Below are 13,180 nucleotides of genomic sequence, written 5' to 3' on the forward strand. Positions count from 1 at the left end.
TTTAAATCCGTTGAATTAGTGGGATAGTTAAAAATTGCTCCTTTTTTTCCCCACTTAAATCCAGTGATTTGTATGGCATTTAATGTACTAAGTTTATATCTTAGGTTTGTTATTTTAACAATAGTGCCGTTATTCAACATGATTATGTTATTCGGACTTTGAGCAGTTAAAGTGAAATTTTTATATCGCAATTTAAGCAATAATTTATGATTATTTTTTAATTTCTTTTCCTTTAGAATAGTTAGCATCGATGGAATAACTGGTTTTTTGGTAATTAAATTACGTTCATGAATGCGTCTACAAATTTGTGCCAATGGGTTTTTTGCTGAATGCAGTAATCTTTTTATGAAACCAATTTGACTTTCGAAAGGAAACGCTGATAAATCATTGAGAGTATAATTGTTGGATTGAACATCTTCGGCTAAGAGTAGAAGATAATGGGCGTTTAATACGTGACACTCTTCGCCGTAAAATATAGGGAGAGATTCAAAAAAAGCTGTTAAATAAGATTTAGCATAACTGTTGAACCTCTGTGCAAGTCCTTTGGTTAACAATATTCGCAAAGCAGTATGAAATAGCAAAAAATGTTGATATAATTCAGTGCTCATAATGTCTTTAAATAAAATAGGCCCTGCATATACTGCTATAAAGCGCAGTTCTGATGCTTTTAGATTAGGTACAGGACGGCGAATTTTTCTTTGAAATTCGCAAGGTATGAAAGATCGTAAATAATCTATCCTATTGAACAATTTTTGTCGAAGATTCACATCAAGTCTTACTGCAGTTCTGGTGAATATTAAATCCATTATGTAAAACTTTTTAGTTATACCCAAACAGCAGAGATGCATATAATCTAAGGGAAAAGATTTAATCATGTCAATAGGCGGCTCAATTCGTAATAATGGTGACAGGCCAGTGTGATGTTCCGGATTTTCTTGTTTTCTGAATGAATGATCAGTCCTTAGCTGACAATTGCTATCGGGATATACAACCCGTTGGTTAGGGAATCCTACGCATTTACCATAAACATTACACCGTTCGCATGCTGCATAGCCCCCATGACCTTTAACTTGTTTCAAAAATTTTCTTGCGGGAATGTCGCATATAATATGCTTTAACTCCACGGAATATTTTTTATCATCAATGTGGATGCCATTTTTATGCAATAAGTTTATTTCTTCGATAAAATCAAAAGTAAATTGATCTACATCCTTCGGTTTTTTGTCTCCACAATATAGTGCAACTACAAAAGGATTATATATATCTGGTTGAAATAACACTTTGCATAAAATAGGCCACAACTGCTTTGTGCCTGAGTTGTATGGAGAAGCTCCATCCACATGAATTTGAAGCAAGATATTACTATTAACATGCACATTTGGATCAATGCAATTTGCAAGACTTTTCTCAATCCCTAGATATACAAATTCGCCAAGGGAATTATCAGCTGCCATCATTGGACGTATGCTATATGCGGCTTTTGTCGTTTGAAGAAAAGTTTTTCCAGTTTTTGGGAGCTTTGGTAGAACTCTTTTTCTTAAGATGCACAGTAGCTTATCTAAATGAGCTAGTGGAATATTGCATGAGATAGCCCAATTTCTCAGTTCTTCGATTTCTCCATCTTCTTGATCAATAATACTATAATCGTTGCTACATTCTAAATTAATACAGCTACTGTTGCCTCTATCTTCACATTCCAAATTATCACCATTAAACTGCTCATTGTCATTAATGTTTTGATGAACAAGATCATCTGAAATTGCTGCAGATGATGTATCAGCATTGTGCAGTTCCTTAGTTTTAACTATTAGAAAATATACAAATTTTAGAGGTTATTTTTGGGTAGCTTGTGCTGGATTGGTTAGTTTATACATACTCGAGATATCACAAGATCCACTAATTTTTTCCATTGAGGATCTTATGCTGCGATATTTTCTCACTCTTTGGAGCGTTTTTTCCTTCTTGTCCATTGTACTTTACGGTAAAGTCTAAGTGAATCGCTTGGAATTAATAATTCAAATATATCTGGTCTTAGGCATTAAAAGCAGTGCTGACACACGCGTTAAATTACATATATCTATAAGCAACAACATCTACAACTAGAAATTTATCGTCATTGGTAGTAAAATAATTTTAAACTATATGTACTGTATAATTATAATTATTCGAGACGGATTGAATGGCGCATGTGGTTAAAAATCAGTCTCATCATCCAAGGATTGTAGGATCGAGTCCATGTCAAGGTAACAATTTTCTTCATTAAATATCGTTTAAATAATAAAGGTATATCTGTAATAACACTTGTAGTAGGTAAATAGGTGAGTTAAAATAACCATAAAAATACCGCAAATCTTATTATTACTTTTACTGTTTGAGTGTTTATATTATCTAGCTACGAACTAGATTTTACTAGTTAGTAGCTGCATATTTTTTAGACATAGATACTAAAAAACCATGCGTTACATTACTACCTCCATACTAGCTTAAATGAGTAGTTAATAATGAGCTAGATGAAAATTATAATTTTAGGTAGCTATTAGACAAATTATTGATCTTGTAACTATGTACCAAATTTTGGCTAGTAGCGCTTGCGGTAATTGAATGTTATACCTGTATATTTTTTTTATCTTGCTACTGCCTAATTATTCTATACGGCTACTAAAAAAATAAGCGTTACACCACTGTCTATGCACTAGCTAAATGACTAGTTAGCAGTGAGGTGATACTCAACTTTTCTAGCTAATGACTAGTCAGTGATGATTTACAAATTCTACTCGGGAACAGGCGTGAGTCAACTCGACGAACATGAGGCAAGGCAGCTCTCCTGTATATCAAGCGCATCCTGTATGGTAACGATGCATAAAGAAGGGTTTATACAAACATAATTGGTTTTTTCTGCATATCGGAATTCGCCAATAAAACTATGGCCATGCGGAGTACACCGCAGGTTTAGGTATTGCAAGTTTACATCATCCTGACAATCCCTAATACATACATGTTATTGATGATGTTCTTGTTTCCTCACCTCCCCTTTTATGTGTGAGTGAATAGGGAAATGTTTCTATTATCGCAATATTTGGGCTACATGCAAGAAACCCTTCGTTCTATTTACGATGCAGGACATTGAGCAAATTAGGCATATCGTACTATAATATATGCATGGCTGATTAGACCTAAGTAACTGCTAAGCATGAATGGTGAGGGTAGAACCTCTAACGATAATGATTTGTTTTTGGCCCCTCATATGACCAGCTGATGCTCAGATATCGTATGCAAGGGCGATCGAAGGTAGCGGCGAAGTTTACTGTGGTTAGAACATCGTAATGGAAATAACCATTATGAATGTAATTTAATGGTTAATAATATTTTTAGAAGATTTAAAATCTTGTTAATGAAGTAATTCTATAAAAAAAACACAAAATTTAAAAATGAAAAAAGAATTATATGAGAATCAGCATTACATTCAGTAACATATAAACATAACACGTGATCTAATGAGATTTTTGTCCTCTTCACTATGACTTTCAGAGTTCACTAACGTGGTACATAAAAACCTTAATGAGGGGACATAACTGCCCCATCAAATAGACACGCAATATATTCGCCGTATGTTATTATCTATTTGTTTAGCTGTATTTTTGTCATGAATTAATTAATTGTACTATCAGATATCTATTTAAAATTAAAATTGTGTCTGGCCATAAGAAAAATAGTATATTTACAGCGGTCTTTTAATCTTATCTTTTAAATTTTAAAATACATATTTATCTGTAGTTAATATTTAAGTAATGAATTGTCTAATATTACTAACCTTCGAAATTGCCCTCTTTAATAATTGAGATTCGATTTTCCCGCATTTCTAATTTTTTCAACATTCTTAGATTGGACAGAGCACGAGATGGAATATTTGTAAGCTCGTTTCCTCCCAGGTTGAGTATTTTTAATTTCCGACTGTTTCAAAAATATAAGGAGATATTAGTTATCACATTAAATAAACTATTATATGATATAAAATAGGCGATGCGTATTTTAAAGAATGCACACAATTATTTTAAAACGTGTATTTTAGAAAATAATATTTAGAAAATAACATTGATACCTTGAAACAGGATACAGAATAATATAATTGTTTTGATCTGAAGAAGATATTGTGATAATTCAAATGAGGGCCACTTTATTTTCCCTAATTGATATAAACTATTTTTTATTGAATAATATTGCAGCCTATCTTAAGAGCTAAATAACACCGTATATTAATGTGCAATTCCACAAAAAACATATTTGTGTAAAAAAGCAAGATGACAAGTAATTTAATTTTTCCTCCAAAACTGAAAATAACAACAAAAAGGATTGTGAATGAAACTAAGCGCTAGACAAAAATCTTTGGAGGTACAAATCAAATTAAAATGAAATATTTGTTTATATTATAAAAATTTATGACAACATAAAGGATTAAAATCATGTAATTTAAAAAGTATTTATAAATTCAGCAGCATAATAAAACGTTGCAATCATTATATTACACAAGTAATATAATTAATCAATAAGTGTATGTGTGTGAATTGAGTTACAATATAAAGCACTAAAATCCTTTAACTCCGACAAATAAATAAATAAATTATTAATTAATATATATTATTTCTATTTGTGTACACACTGCCTGCCGGGCAAGGCCAGAATCCATACAAAGAAAATTAATTCTACATTATTGTTTAAACTTTCTTAATTTTAAATCTTATTAGCGAAAAATTAATTTTAATCGTAATAAAGTATTTTCATAGTATTAATACTAATTATACAGAGTGTATCAGCAATTACGCTTTCAATTTTAACCATACATTTTTTAGCACAAAAACTAAGTCGAAAAGTGCTATACTATGACATCCGTAAAAGCATTATTGCTGAGATAAATCAATTTTAACCCGATAAATCAGGGTTTTGATTCAACGGAAAAATTACTTTAATCGCACTTTCGTTGGCAGCTCCCCTTCGAAAAACAAAAGAAGTTTGTACTTCTCCACCGATCCATATAGTCGTACATGAACATACACACACGCACGCTTATACGCCGAATATTAATATTACCTCATAATGTCTTACTTTTCCTGATTCAGGTGCTTATGAAATTCATTTTCTGCCTATTTTTAAATAGATCCTCGACAGCATGTATTTAGTTGAAAAGTCTGAAAAATAATACGGCGTTATTTGTAGATTCTTGTTCAAATCGTTTTATCTTTTCGGTGACGCGACATATAGTCTAGTCATATTAGCATTTTGGCAGGATGTAAGAGGAAGAGGGCTGGAAAATTTTTAAATCTCTCCGGAATGTGGTCAGCAATGATATTTGAGCTTGCGCACGCTGGGCGACTGCCGCTTCAGAAATGAAAAATTAAAATGTGATCGGGAGGGTGAAAAATGCAGTGTGTTTTCAACAAAACTTGGCTTTGTAAGACATTAATGGTAGAAGCTAGGAAGATATTTTACCGAGAATTTGTTGTTCCTAATAAAATTTCCTGTAAGACATCTACTTTTATATGCTAAATTCTAATAACAGACACGTGGGAGTAATTTCCGTAAAAAAAAACTTCAAAATAGCTGTTTTTCACCATAAGTTTTCAAAAGCTTGCTGAGCACAAATGACCTTGAAATTATATAGACGACTTCTCTAAATCATCCTTGATGGGTGTGCAAAAGGATTTTTCAGTCTAGCAAATAGATTCGAAGCAGTCCATTAGTTAATTAATATTGTCAAAGCGATTAGCCCAATTTTGCAAATTGCATAATTTTTCTTTGGCTACTCTCAGCTTGGCCTTTATTTTTTTCCAGGTTCTCTGGATCCTCAAAAATCAACACCAATTATTTTCAATGAAAAAAAGGTACTAACAAAAGCACAGTGATTTTTTCCCCTAATCCATGCATTTTGCAATTGTTTGTTAAGCCTATAACTCTCAAAATAATGACTTAATTTTAAATGGAAAAGCATATGCTGACAGATTTTTTTATCCCGCAAAATCTGAAACTAGTCTCGTTGCATTTGAACTTTTGGCTTCTGAAATAATCAAGCTTGAAGTCAAGGTGCGGTTACGGATAAGCTATTGAAGGTGGAACCACTTTCCAAACAATTTTGCACCCTGTAAGTCAGTAGCTTTTTAGGCCCAATTTGCCATTTAAACATCAGCAGTGCTTCTTAAAAAAAACTCTAATTTAATAGTATACGCGATCGACCGAAAAATGCGTCAAGTCCCAGTGGGCAGCTTGGTGGGGGAAGCAGCTGAGAGCGAGGAAAAACAGACCGCGCGCCTTCAAACTCCGACCCAACTAAAAATTCTTCATATCTTGGCTTCTAATCTATAGAAATCGATGATTTTTTTAAATCGATATACCGTGATGCGACCAGCTTTAGTATGCTTGCTACTTACTCCTTACATTAATAGTTTCTTAAGAAATTGTTAGAAACAGTTTTATAATACAAATTTTGAAGATTTAGCGTAAGATATTGTAACTATTGATCCTTTTGTACTGGAGCATTTATCACTGTTAATTTTACTTATATTTCAATTAGCAGTTAAACCATGAATATCCATTGGCTTTAATGAAACAATTACGAAGGCCTCTTAAGAATATGGATAATGGTTTTATATATACCTGTGATCTTTTCTCCCTGCTTTAGCAAACCATTTTACCTGAATAAAAGGTACTTACAAATCTAGGTGAACAGCAGATATAGGGTGAGTTAAAACATCGCCAAGCTATATATGTGAAAAATAAATTATTTTAAAACATTTTTAATTAATTTGTTACTGGTTTGCAACGATTTGTTTTGTTCATTATAAAAATTTAAATGCTATATAGTAAATTATATATTAGGAGTAGCTGTACAAGACCCTCAATTCCCCCACCAATGCCATATATACGGTGTCCACAAAATTTAAATGTCTACTTAAAGGGAATCTGTATAACGGCATTACAGAGCGAAATTTTGCGCCAAACGAAACGGCCTCATTTCTTAACCGCTTTCACGTTTATGTACCTTTTTGGAAACGCCAGAAGATTATCTAGCGATCTTCGTTGGCCGATTTTTTAAATTTCACTTTTTTTTTTAGTTTTTTATTTTTTGAAAAATCTGCCAACGAAGATCGCTAGATAATTTTCTAGCATTTCAAAATGTGTATAAACATGAAAATCGGTTAAGAAATCAGGCCGTTTGGTTTGGCGCAAGATTTCGCTCTGTAATGTCGATATACAGATTCCCCTTAAGTAGACATTAAAATTTTGTGGACATCGTCTATATGGCATTGGTGGGGAAATTCAAGGTCTTTTACAGCTGTTCCTAATATATAATTTACTATATAGCATTTAAATTATTATAATGAACAAAACAAATCATTGCCAACCAGTAACAAATTAATTAAAAATGTTTTAAAATCATTTATTTTTCACATATACATATAGCTTGACGATGTTTTAAAACACCCTATAACTGCTGCTCATCTAGATATGTATATCCCTTTATTCAGGTAAAAAGGTTTGCTAAAGCCAGGCAGAAAAGATCGCAGGTATATACAGGGTCTTTTCCTAACAGCGGAGCATAGGAGATTCGTGTTAGTTGACTATAGCACTCGGAATGATCGAATCTCAGAGCGTTGATTGTTCAATATTACGTAGTACCAACAGATAATAAGCCGTTACCAATAGGTGGATACAAAAAATGAGATTCATCTGCCATATTGGTGTGGAGAAATGTTTACATGCTAATCCTACCAGAAAGAGGTGTAAAATGGAGAAATGTAACATAGTAAGGTTACTAAAGTAAAAATTGAAAATAATGAATGGAAAGTTCGAATATTCTTCATTTTCATTCAAAGTATTCAATTTTTACTTTAGTAACGACAACATTTGACACTCTTCCATTTTACACCTCTTTCTGTTACGATGAGCATGTAAACATTTCTACACACCAAAATGGCGGACGAATCTCATTTTTCGTATCTAACTATTGGTAACGGCCTATTATATGCTGGTACTACGCAATATTGACCAATCAGCGTCCGATTGCATCATTCCGAGTGCTATAGTCAACTAACACGAATCTCCTATGCTCCGCTGTTACGAAAAGACCCTGTATAAAACCATTATCCATATTCTTAAGAGGCCTTCGTAACTGTTTCATTAAGGCCAATGGATATTCATAATTTAACTGCTAATTGAAATATAAGTAAAATTAACAGTGATAATTGCTCCAGTACAAAAGGATCAATAGTTACAATATCTTACGCTAAATCTTCAAAATTTTGTATTATAAAACTGTTTCTAACAATTTCTTAAGAAACTATTAATGTAAGGAGTAAGTAGCAATCATACTGAAGCTGGTCGCATCACGGTATATCGATTTAAAAAAAATCATCGATTTCTTTGGATTAGAAGCCGTCATATGAAAAACTTTCGTTGGGTCGGAGTTTGATGGAGCGCGGTCTGTTTTTTCTCGCTCTCAGCTGCTTCCCCCACCACGCTGCCCACCGGAACTTGACGCATTTTTCGGTCGATCGCGTATACTATTAAATTAGAGTTTTTTTTAAGAAGCACTGCTGATGTTTAAATGGCAAATTGGGCCTAAAAAGCTACTGACTTACAGGGTGCAAAATTGTTTGGAAAGTGGTTCCACCTTCAATAGCTTATCCGTAACCGCACCTTGACTTCAAGCTTGATTATTTCAGAAGCCAAAAGTTCAAATGCAACGAGACTAGTTTCAGATTTTGCGGGATAAAAAAATCTGTCAGCATATGCTTTTGCATTTAAAATCAAGTCATTATTTTGAGAGTTATAGGCTTAACAAACAATTGCAAAATGCATGGATTAGGGGAAAAAATCACTGTGCTTTTGTTAGTACCTTTTTTTCATTGAAAATAATTGGTGTTGATTTTTGAGGATCCAGAGAACCTGGAAAAAAATAAAGGCTAAGCTGAGAGTAGCCAAAGAAAAATTATGCAATTTGCAAAATTGGGCTAATCGCTTTGACAATATTAATTAACTAATGGACTGCTTCGAATCTATTTGCTAGACCGAAAAATCCTTTTGCATACCTATCAAGGATGCTTTAGAGAAGTCTTCTATAAAATTTTAAGGTCATTTGTGCTCAGCAAGCTTTTGAAATCTTATTGTGAAAAACACAGCGATTTTTAAAGTCTTTGTTTTACGGAAATTACTCCCACGCCTCTGTCATTAGAATTTGACATATGAAAGTAGATGTATCTTATAGGAATTTTTATTAGGAACAAAAACTTCTGGGTAAAATTTCTTCCTAGCTTCTACCATTAATGACTTACAAAGCAAAGTTTGGTTGAAAACACTGCATTTTTCAACCTCTCGATTACATTTTGATTTTTCATTTCTGAAGCGGCAGTCGCCCAGCGTGCACAAGGTCAAATATCATTCCTCACCACATTCCGGAGAGATTTAAAAAATTTCCAGCCCTCTACCTTTTACATCCTGTATCGACTAACATTTCGGCTAATATGACTGGACAGATATGAACTGCTCTAAAGTAGTCTAGAAATAAGTATTATATTAACAAAGCGATTATAAGAAATTGTATCTTTTTCTGTTTTTGAAAATCTTACTGTTTTATCAGAAAGAGCATTTTGCTGCGTGCTTCATAGGAAGACCAAATAAATCAAAAATAGAATTCAAGCGAGGCCATAGCCCTTTCTGGAAATTTTGATCTAAGTGGAGAGCTTGAAGGATCCCTTTACGAATAAATAAGCCTTTTTTCATTTTATGAAAAGACAATCCACAAAATTAAGATTAATTTTTTCTTTATGCCCTAGATTATCCATAGTTTTTGCTTTTTTGCATAGTCTCTGCCTAAATGGAATTGCCAGTAAAACTAACCAATAGCTAGACCAGTAAAGCCAGTCTGGGTCTAAAATGCTCCCCCCACTATTCTTCCATCAACTCAATAACACATAGAGCTACTAAAGCATCCGTGACACCAATACACACTACTGCCTCTCTAAGCGTTCACGCCTACCATTACTGCAGTACATACATGTTTCGATCTCCTTCGTTTGGCTTCGGTATATTTCGAGTACAGGAGAGTCAGGTATAGTTTTCTCGGATCTCTCTTTCTCGCGCTTGATCTTCGCTCGTTTAACCAACAAGCCGAGCTGAGCTAGTCGGAACGAAAACCTTTTCGGCCAGCTGTGATAAAAGCTGACGAAATTAAATGTATTGTGATGAAATATTTATAGGCAGCTTTTCTGACATATTACATTTTATAATAAGTATAATTATGAATCAAAATACGTAACATTAATCAATTTTGTTATGACTCATGTTTCGTGTTATTGTTAAAAATATTTTATTTTTTAATTTATTATTCAATGTAGTAGGTTAATGACAATAAAAGTAAGACATAATAATTAAAAAATATTCAAAAAATTTGCATGAATTTGCAGGAATCGAACCCGAGCCCGCGGAGATACTAGGCAAGCGCCTTATCATCTGCGTTATGGTACTTATTCGGCTACTCAGAGGCAAATTCGGAGGTTAAAGCGATTGAAGCTTTCTTTATAAGGTTCAGTTTACAGAAGAAAATATAAATTCTGAGCATGTAAATATTTATATAGTATGTCTTCTCATGATGAAAAAAATTTTTTTTACATATTTGTAAACATTAATGATTATAACAGTTTTAGATTCAAAAAGTGACTCAACATTACGCAGAATATTCTTGAACGCTGTAGAATTAAAAATAAGGAGCCGAAGACTTGTATTTGGGATTTAATTAATTATTTCTATTGCAATCTATTTATTTTCTATTAGCTCATACATAGAAAACGATCAATAGTTCTTAATAAATAAACGCGCATGGCTGACAGAGATAAGACGATGTAGCTCTATTCTACTTACTCTAAGTATAAGCTTCATATTCTGATAGTCTTTTAATACAGTATATATGCCATATAAATACATTGTCTGGCTACATCTTCATATTTCTGTCAGCCATGCGCGTTTACTTATTAAGAAGATTGATCGCTTTTCATATATTAGCTAATTGAAGGTAAATAGATTGCAATAGAAATAATTAATTAAATCCAAAATACAAGTCTTGGGCTCCTTATTTTTAATTCTACAGCGTTCAAGAATATTCTCTGTAATGTTGGAGTCACTTTTTGAAGCTAAAGCTTTTATAATCATTAGTTTACAAATATGTAAAAAAAATTTTTTTTTCATAATGAAAAGACATTAAATAAATATTTACATGATTAGAATTTATATTTTCTTCTCTAGACTGAACCTAGTAAAGAAAGCTTCCATCGCTTTAACCTCCGAATTTGCCTCTGAGTAGCCGAATAAGTGCCATAACGCAGATGATAAGGCGCTTGCCTAGTATCTCCGCGGGGTCGGGTTCGATTCCTGCAGATTCATGCAAACTTTTTTAATTGTTTTTTAGTTATTGTTTTATTTGTATTGTCATTAACCTACTACATTCAATAATAAATTAAAAAAATAAATTCTTTTAACAATAATACGTAACATATGAGTCATAATAAAATTGATTAATGTTACGTATTATGATCCATTTCTTTATTTATTATACAATTTATTAAATCAAAAAAGCTTCCTATAAATATTTCATCATGATACATTTAGAATTTCACCAGTTTTTATCACAGCTGGTCGAAAAGATTTTTGATTCGACTAGCTCGGTTTGACTCGTTGGTTAAACAAGCGAAGATCGAGCGCGAGGAAGAGAGGTCCGAGAAAACTATACCTGTCTCTCTCGTATTCGAAACATACCGAAGCTAAACGAAGGAGATCGAAAATGTACGTACCGTAATAATGGTAGGCGTGAACGCTTAGAGAGGCAGTAGTGGGAATAGTGAGGTGCTCTCACGGATGCTTCAGTAGCTATTCGTGTTGGTGTGTTTGTGAAAGCATAGTTGGGGAGCATTTTTGACCAAGACTGGCTTCATTGAGCTAGACCACATTCTAGTTTATAGTGACTAGAATTTGATATACCAACCAAAATGAAATATTTTACAATTCACCAAGCAAATCGTAATAAAGTGAAGAAAAAAGCTTAAATATTTACTAAGTTATTTGAAATCTTTTCATACCTAAGAGCGTGCAAAGATTATGAGAATCATTTACAGCATTAACAAAAAATTATTCTTAATTTTGTGGCTTATTTATTACTAAAAGGATCCTTCAGGCTCTTCACTTATCAGGCCGAAATTTCGAGACCAGATTACGGCTTTATTTTGATACCAATTTTCGAGTAATATTGCTCTTCCGATGATGTAGACAACAAACTGCTCTATTTGATAAAACACTAAGTTTTCTAATACTTAAAAAAATTCGATTTCTTATAATCGATTTTTTTAATATAATAATTCATTTTAGAAACCCTTACAGTAGCTCATATGTCGCGTCACCGAAAAGATTAAACGATTTGAACAAGAATCTACAAATAACGACGTATTATTTTTCAGACTATTCAACAAAATGGATGTTGTCGAGGATCCTTTTAGAAATAGGCAGAAAATGAATTGCATAAGCATCAGGATCAGGAATGGAAGACATTAGGAAGTAATATTAATATCCGGCGTAGTTGTGTGCGTGTGTTTATGTCGGAGTACGATAATACGGATCGGTGCCCGGTGGAGAAATACAAACTTCTTTTGTTTCGTGAAGGGGAACTGTCAACGAAAGTGAAAATAAAGTAATTTTTCCGTCGAATCAAAGCCTTGATTTATCGATTTAAAATTTATTTATCTCAGCAATGATACTTTTACGGATGTCATGGTATAGGAGTTTTAGACTTAGTTTTTGCTCAAGAATATGTGGATAAAATTAAAAGCATCTCATTGCTGAGACAACCTGTATATGAGCGATTCCACCGATTCGGGAATTGGTTTACCGACGCACATCCCAGATTTTTTTGTTATTCTAAGATCTTGTAACTCTTTATCGAAAAATGATTCTCTAATTATTTTCAGATTTTTTTATCCATTATTTACGACGTGATTATATTGGAAAACTTTTAATTTTAAGTACGTTATAATTTTTAATTCATTTTTTATACTTTTTCAAATTACTTAATAGATTTATTTTTCACATGATTTCCATGTAAAAAAATCTCACCTTTCCAGTCGAATAATTGTTCTTTTAGTAAGAT

At 32.8% G+C, this 13,180-nt stretch overlaps 1 protein-coding gene across 2 annotated transcripts in view; it reads right to left on the reverse strand.

Annotated features, from left to right (window-relative positions):
* The window catches only part of LOC136779621 (leucine-rich repeat-containing protein let-4), a 1,178,420-nt gene that overhangs the window by 647,864 nt on the left and 517,376 nt on the right, over nucleotides 1-13,180 (reverse strand). For both annotated transcript variants that reach the window (XM_066737691.1, XM_066738539.1), the window contains exon 4: nucleotides 3,812-3,951. In XM_066737691.1, coding sequence (XP_066593788.1) covers nucleotides 3,812-3,951 — 140 coding nt within the window. The remainder of the gene's footprint in view (nucleotides 1-3,811; nucleotides 3,952-13,180) is intronic.

Source organism: Prorops nasuta, unplaced genomic scaffold (genome assembly GCF_024137725.1).
Source record: "Prorops nasuta isolate Cenicafe-Biocafe unplaced genomic scaffold, Cenicafe_Pnas_1.2 PNAS00001, whole genome shotgun sequence".
Taxonomy (NCBI): domain Eukaryota; kingdom Metazoa; phylum Arthropoda; class Insecta; order Hymenoptera; family Bethylidae; genus Prorops; species Prorops nasuta.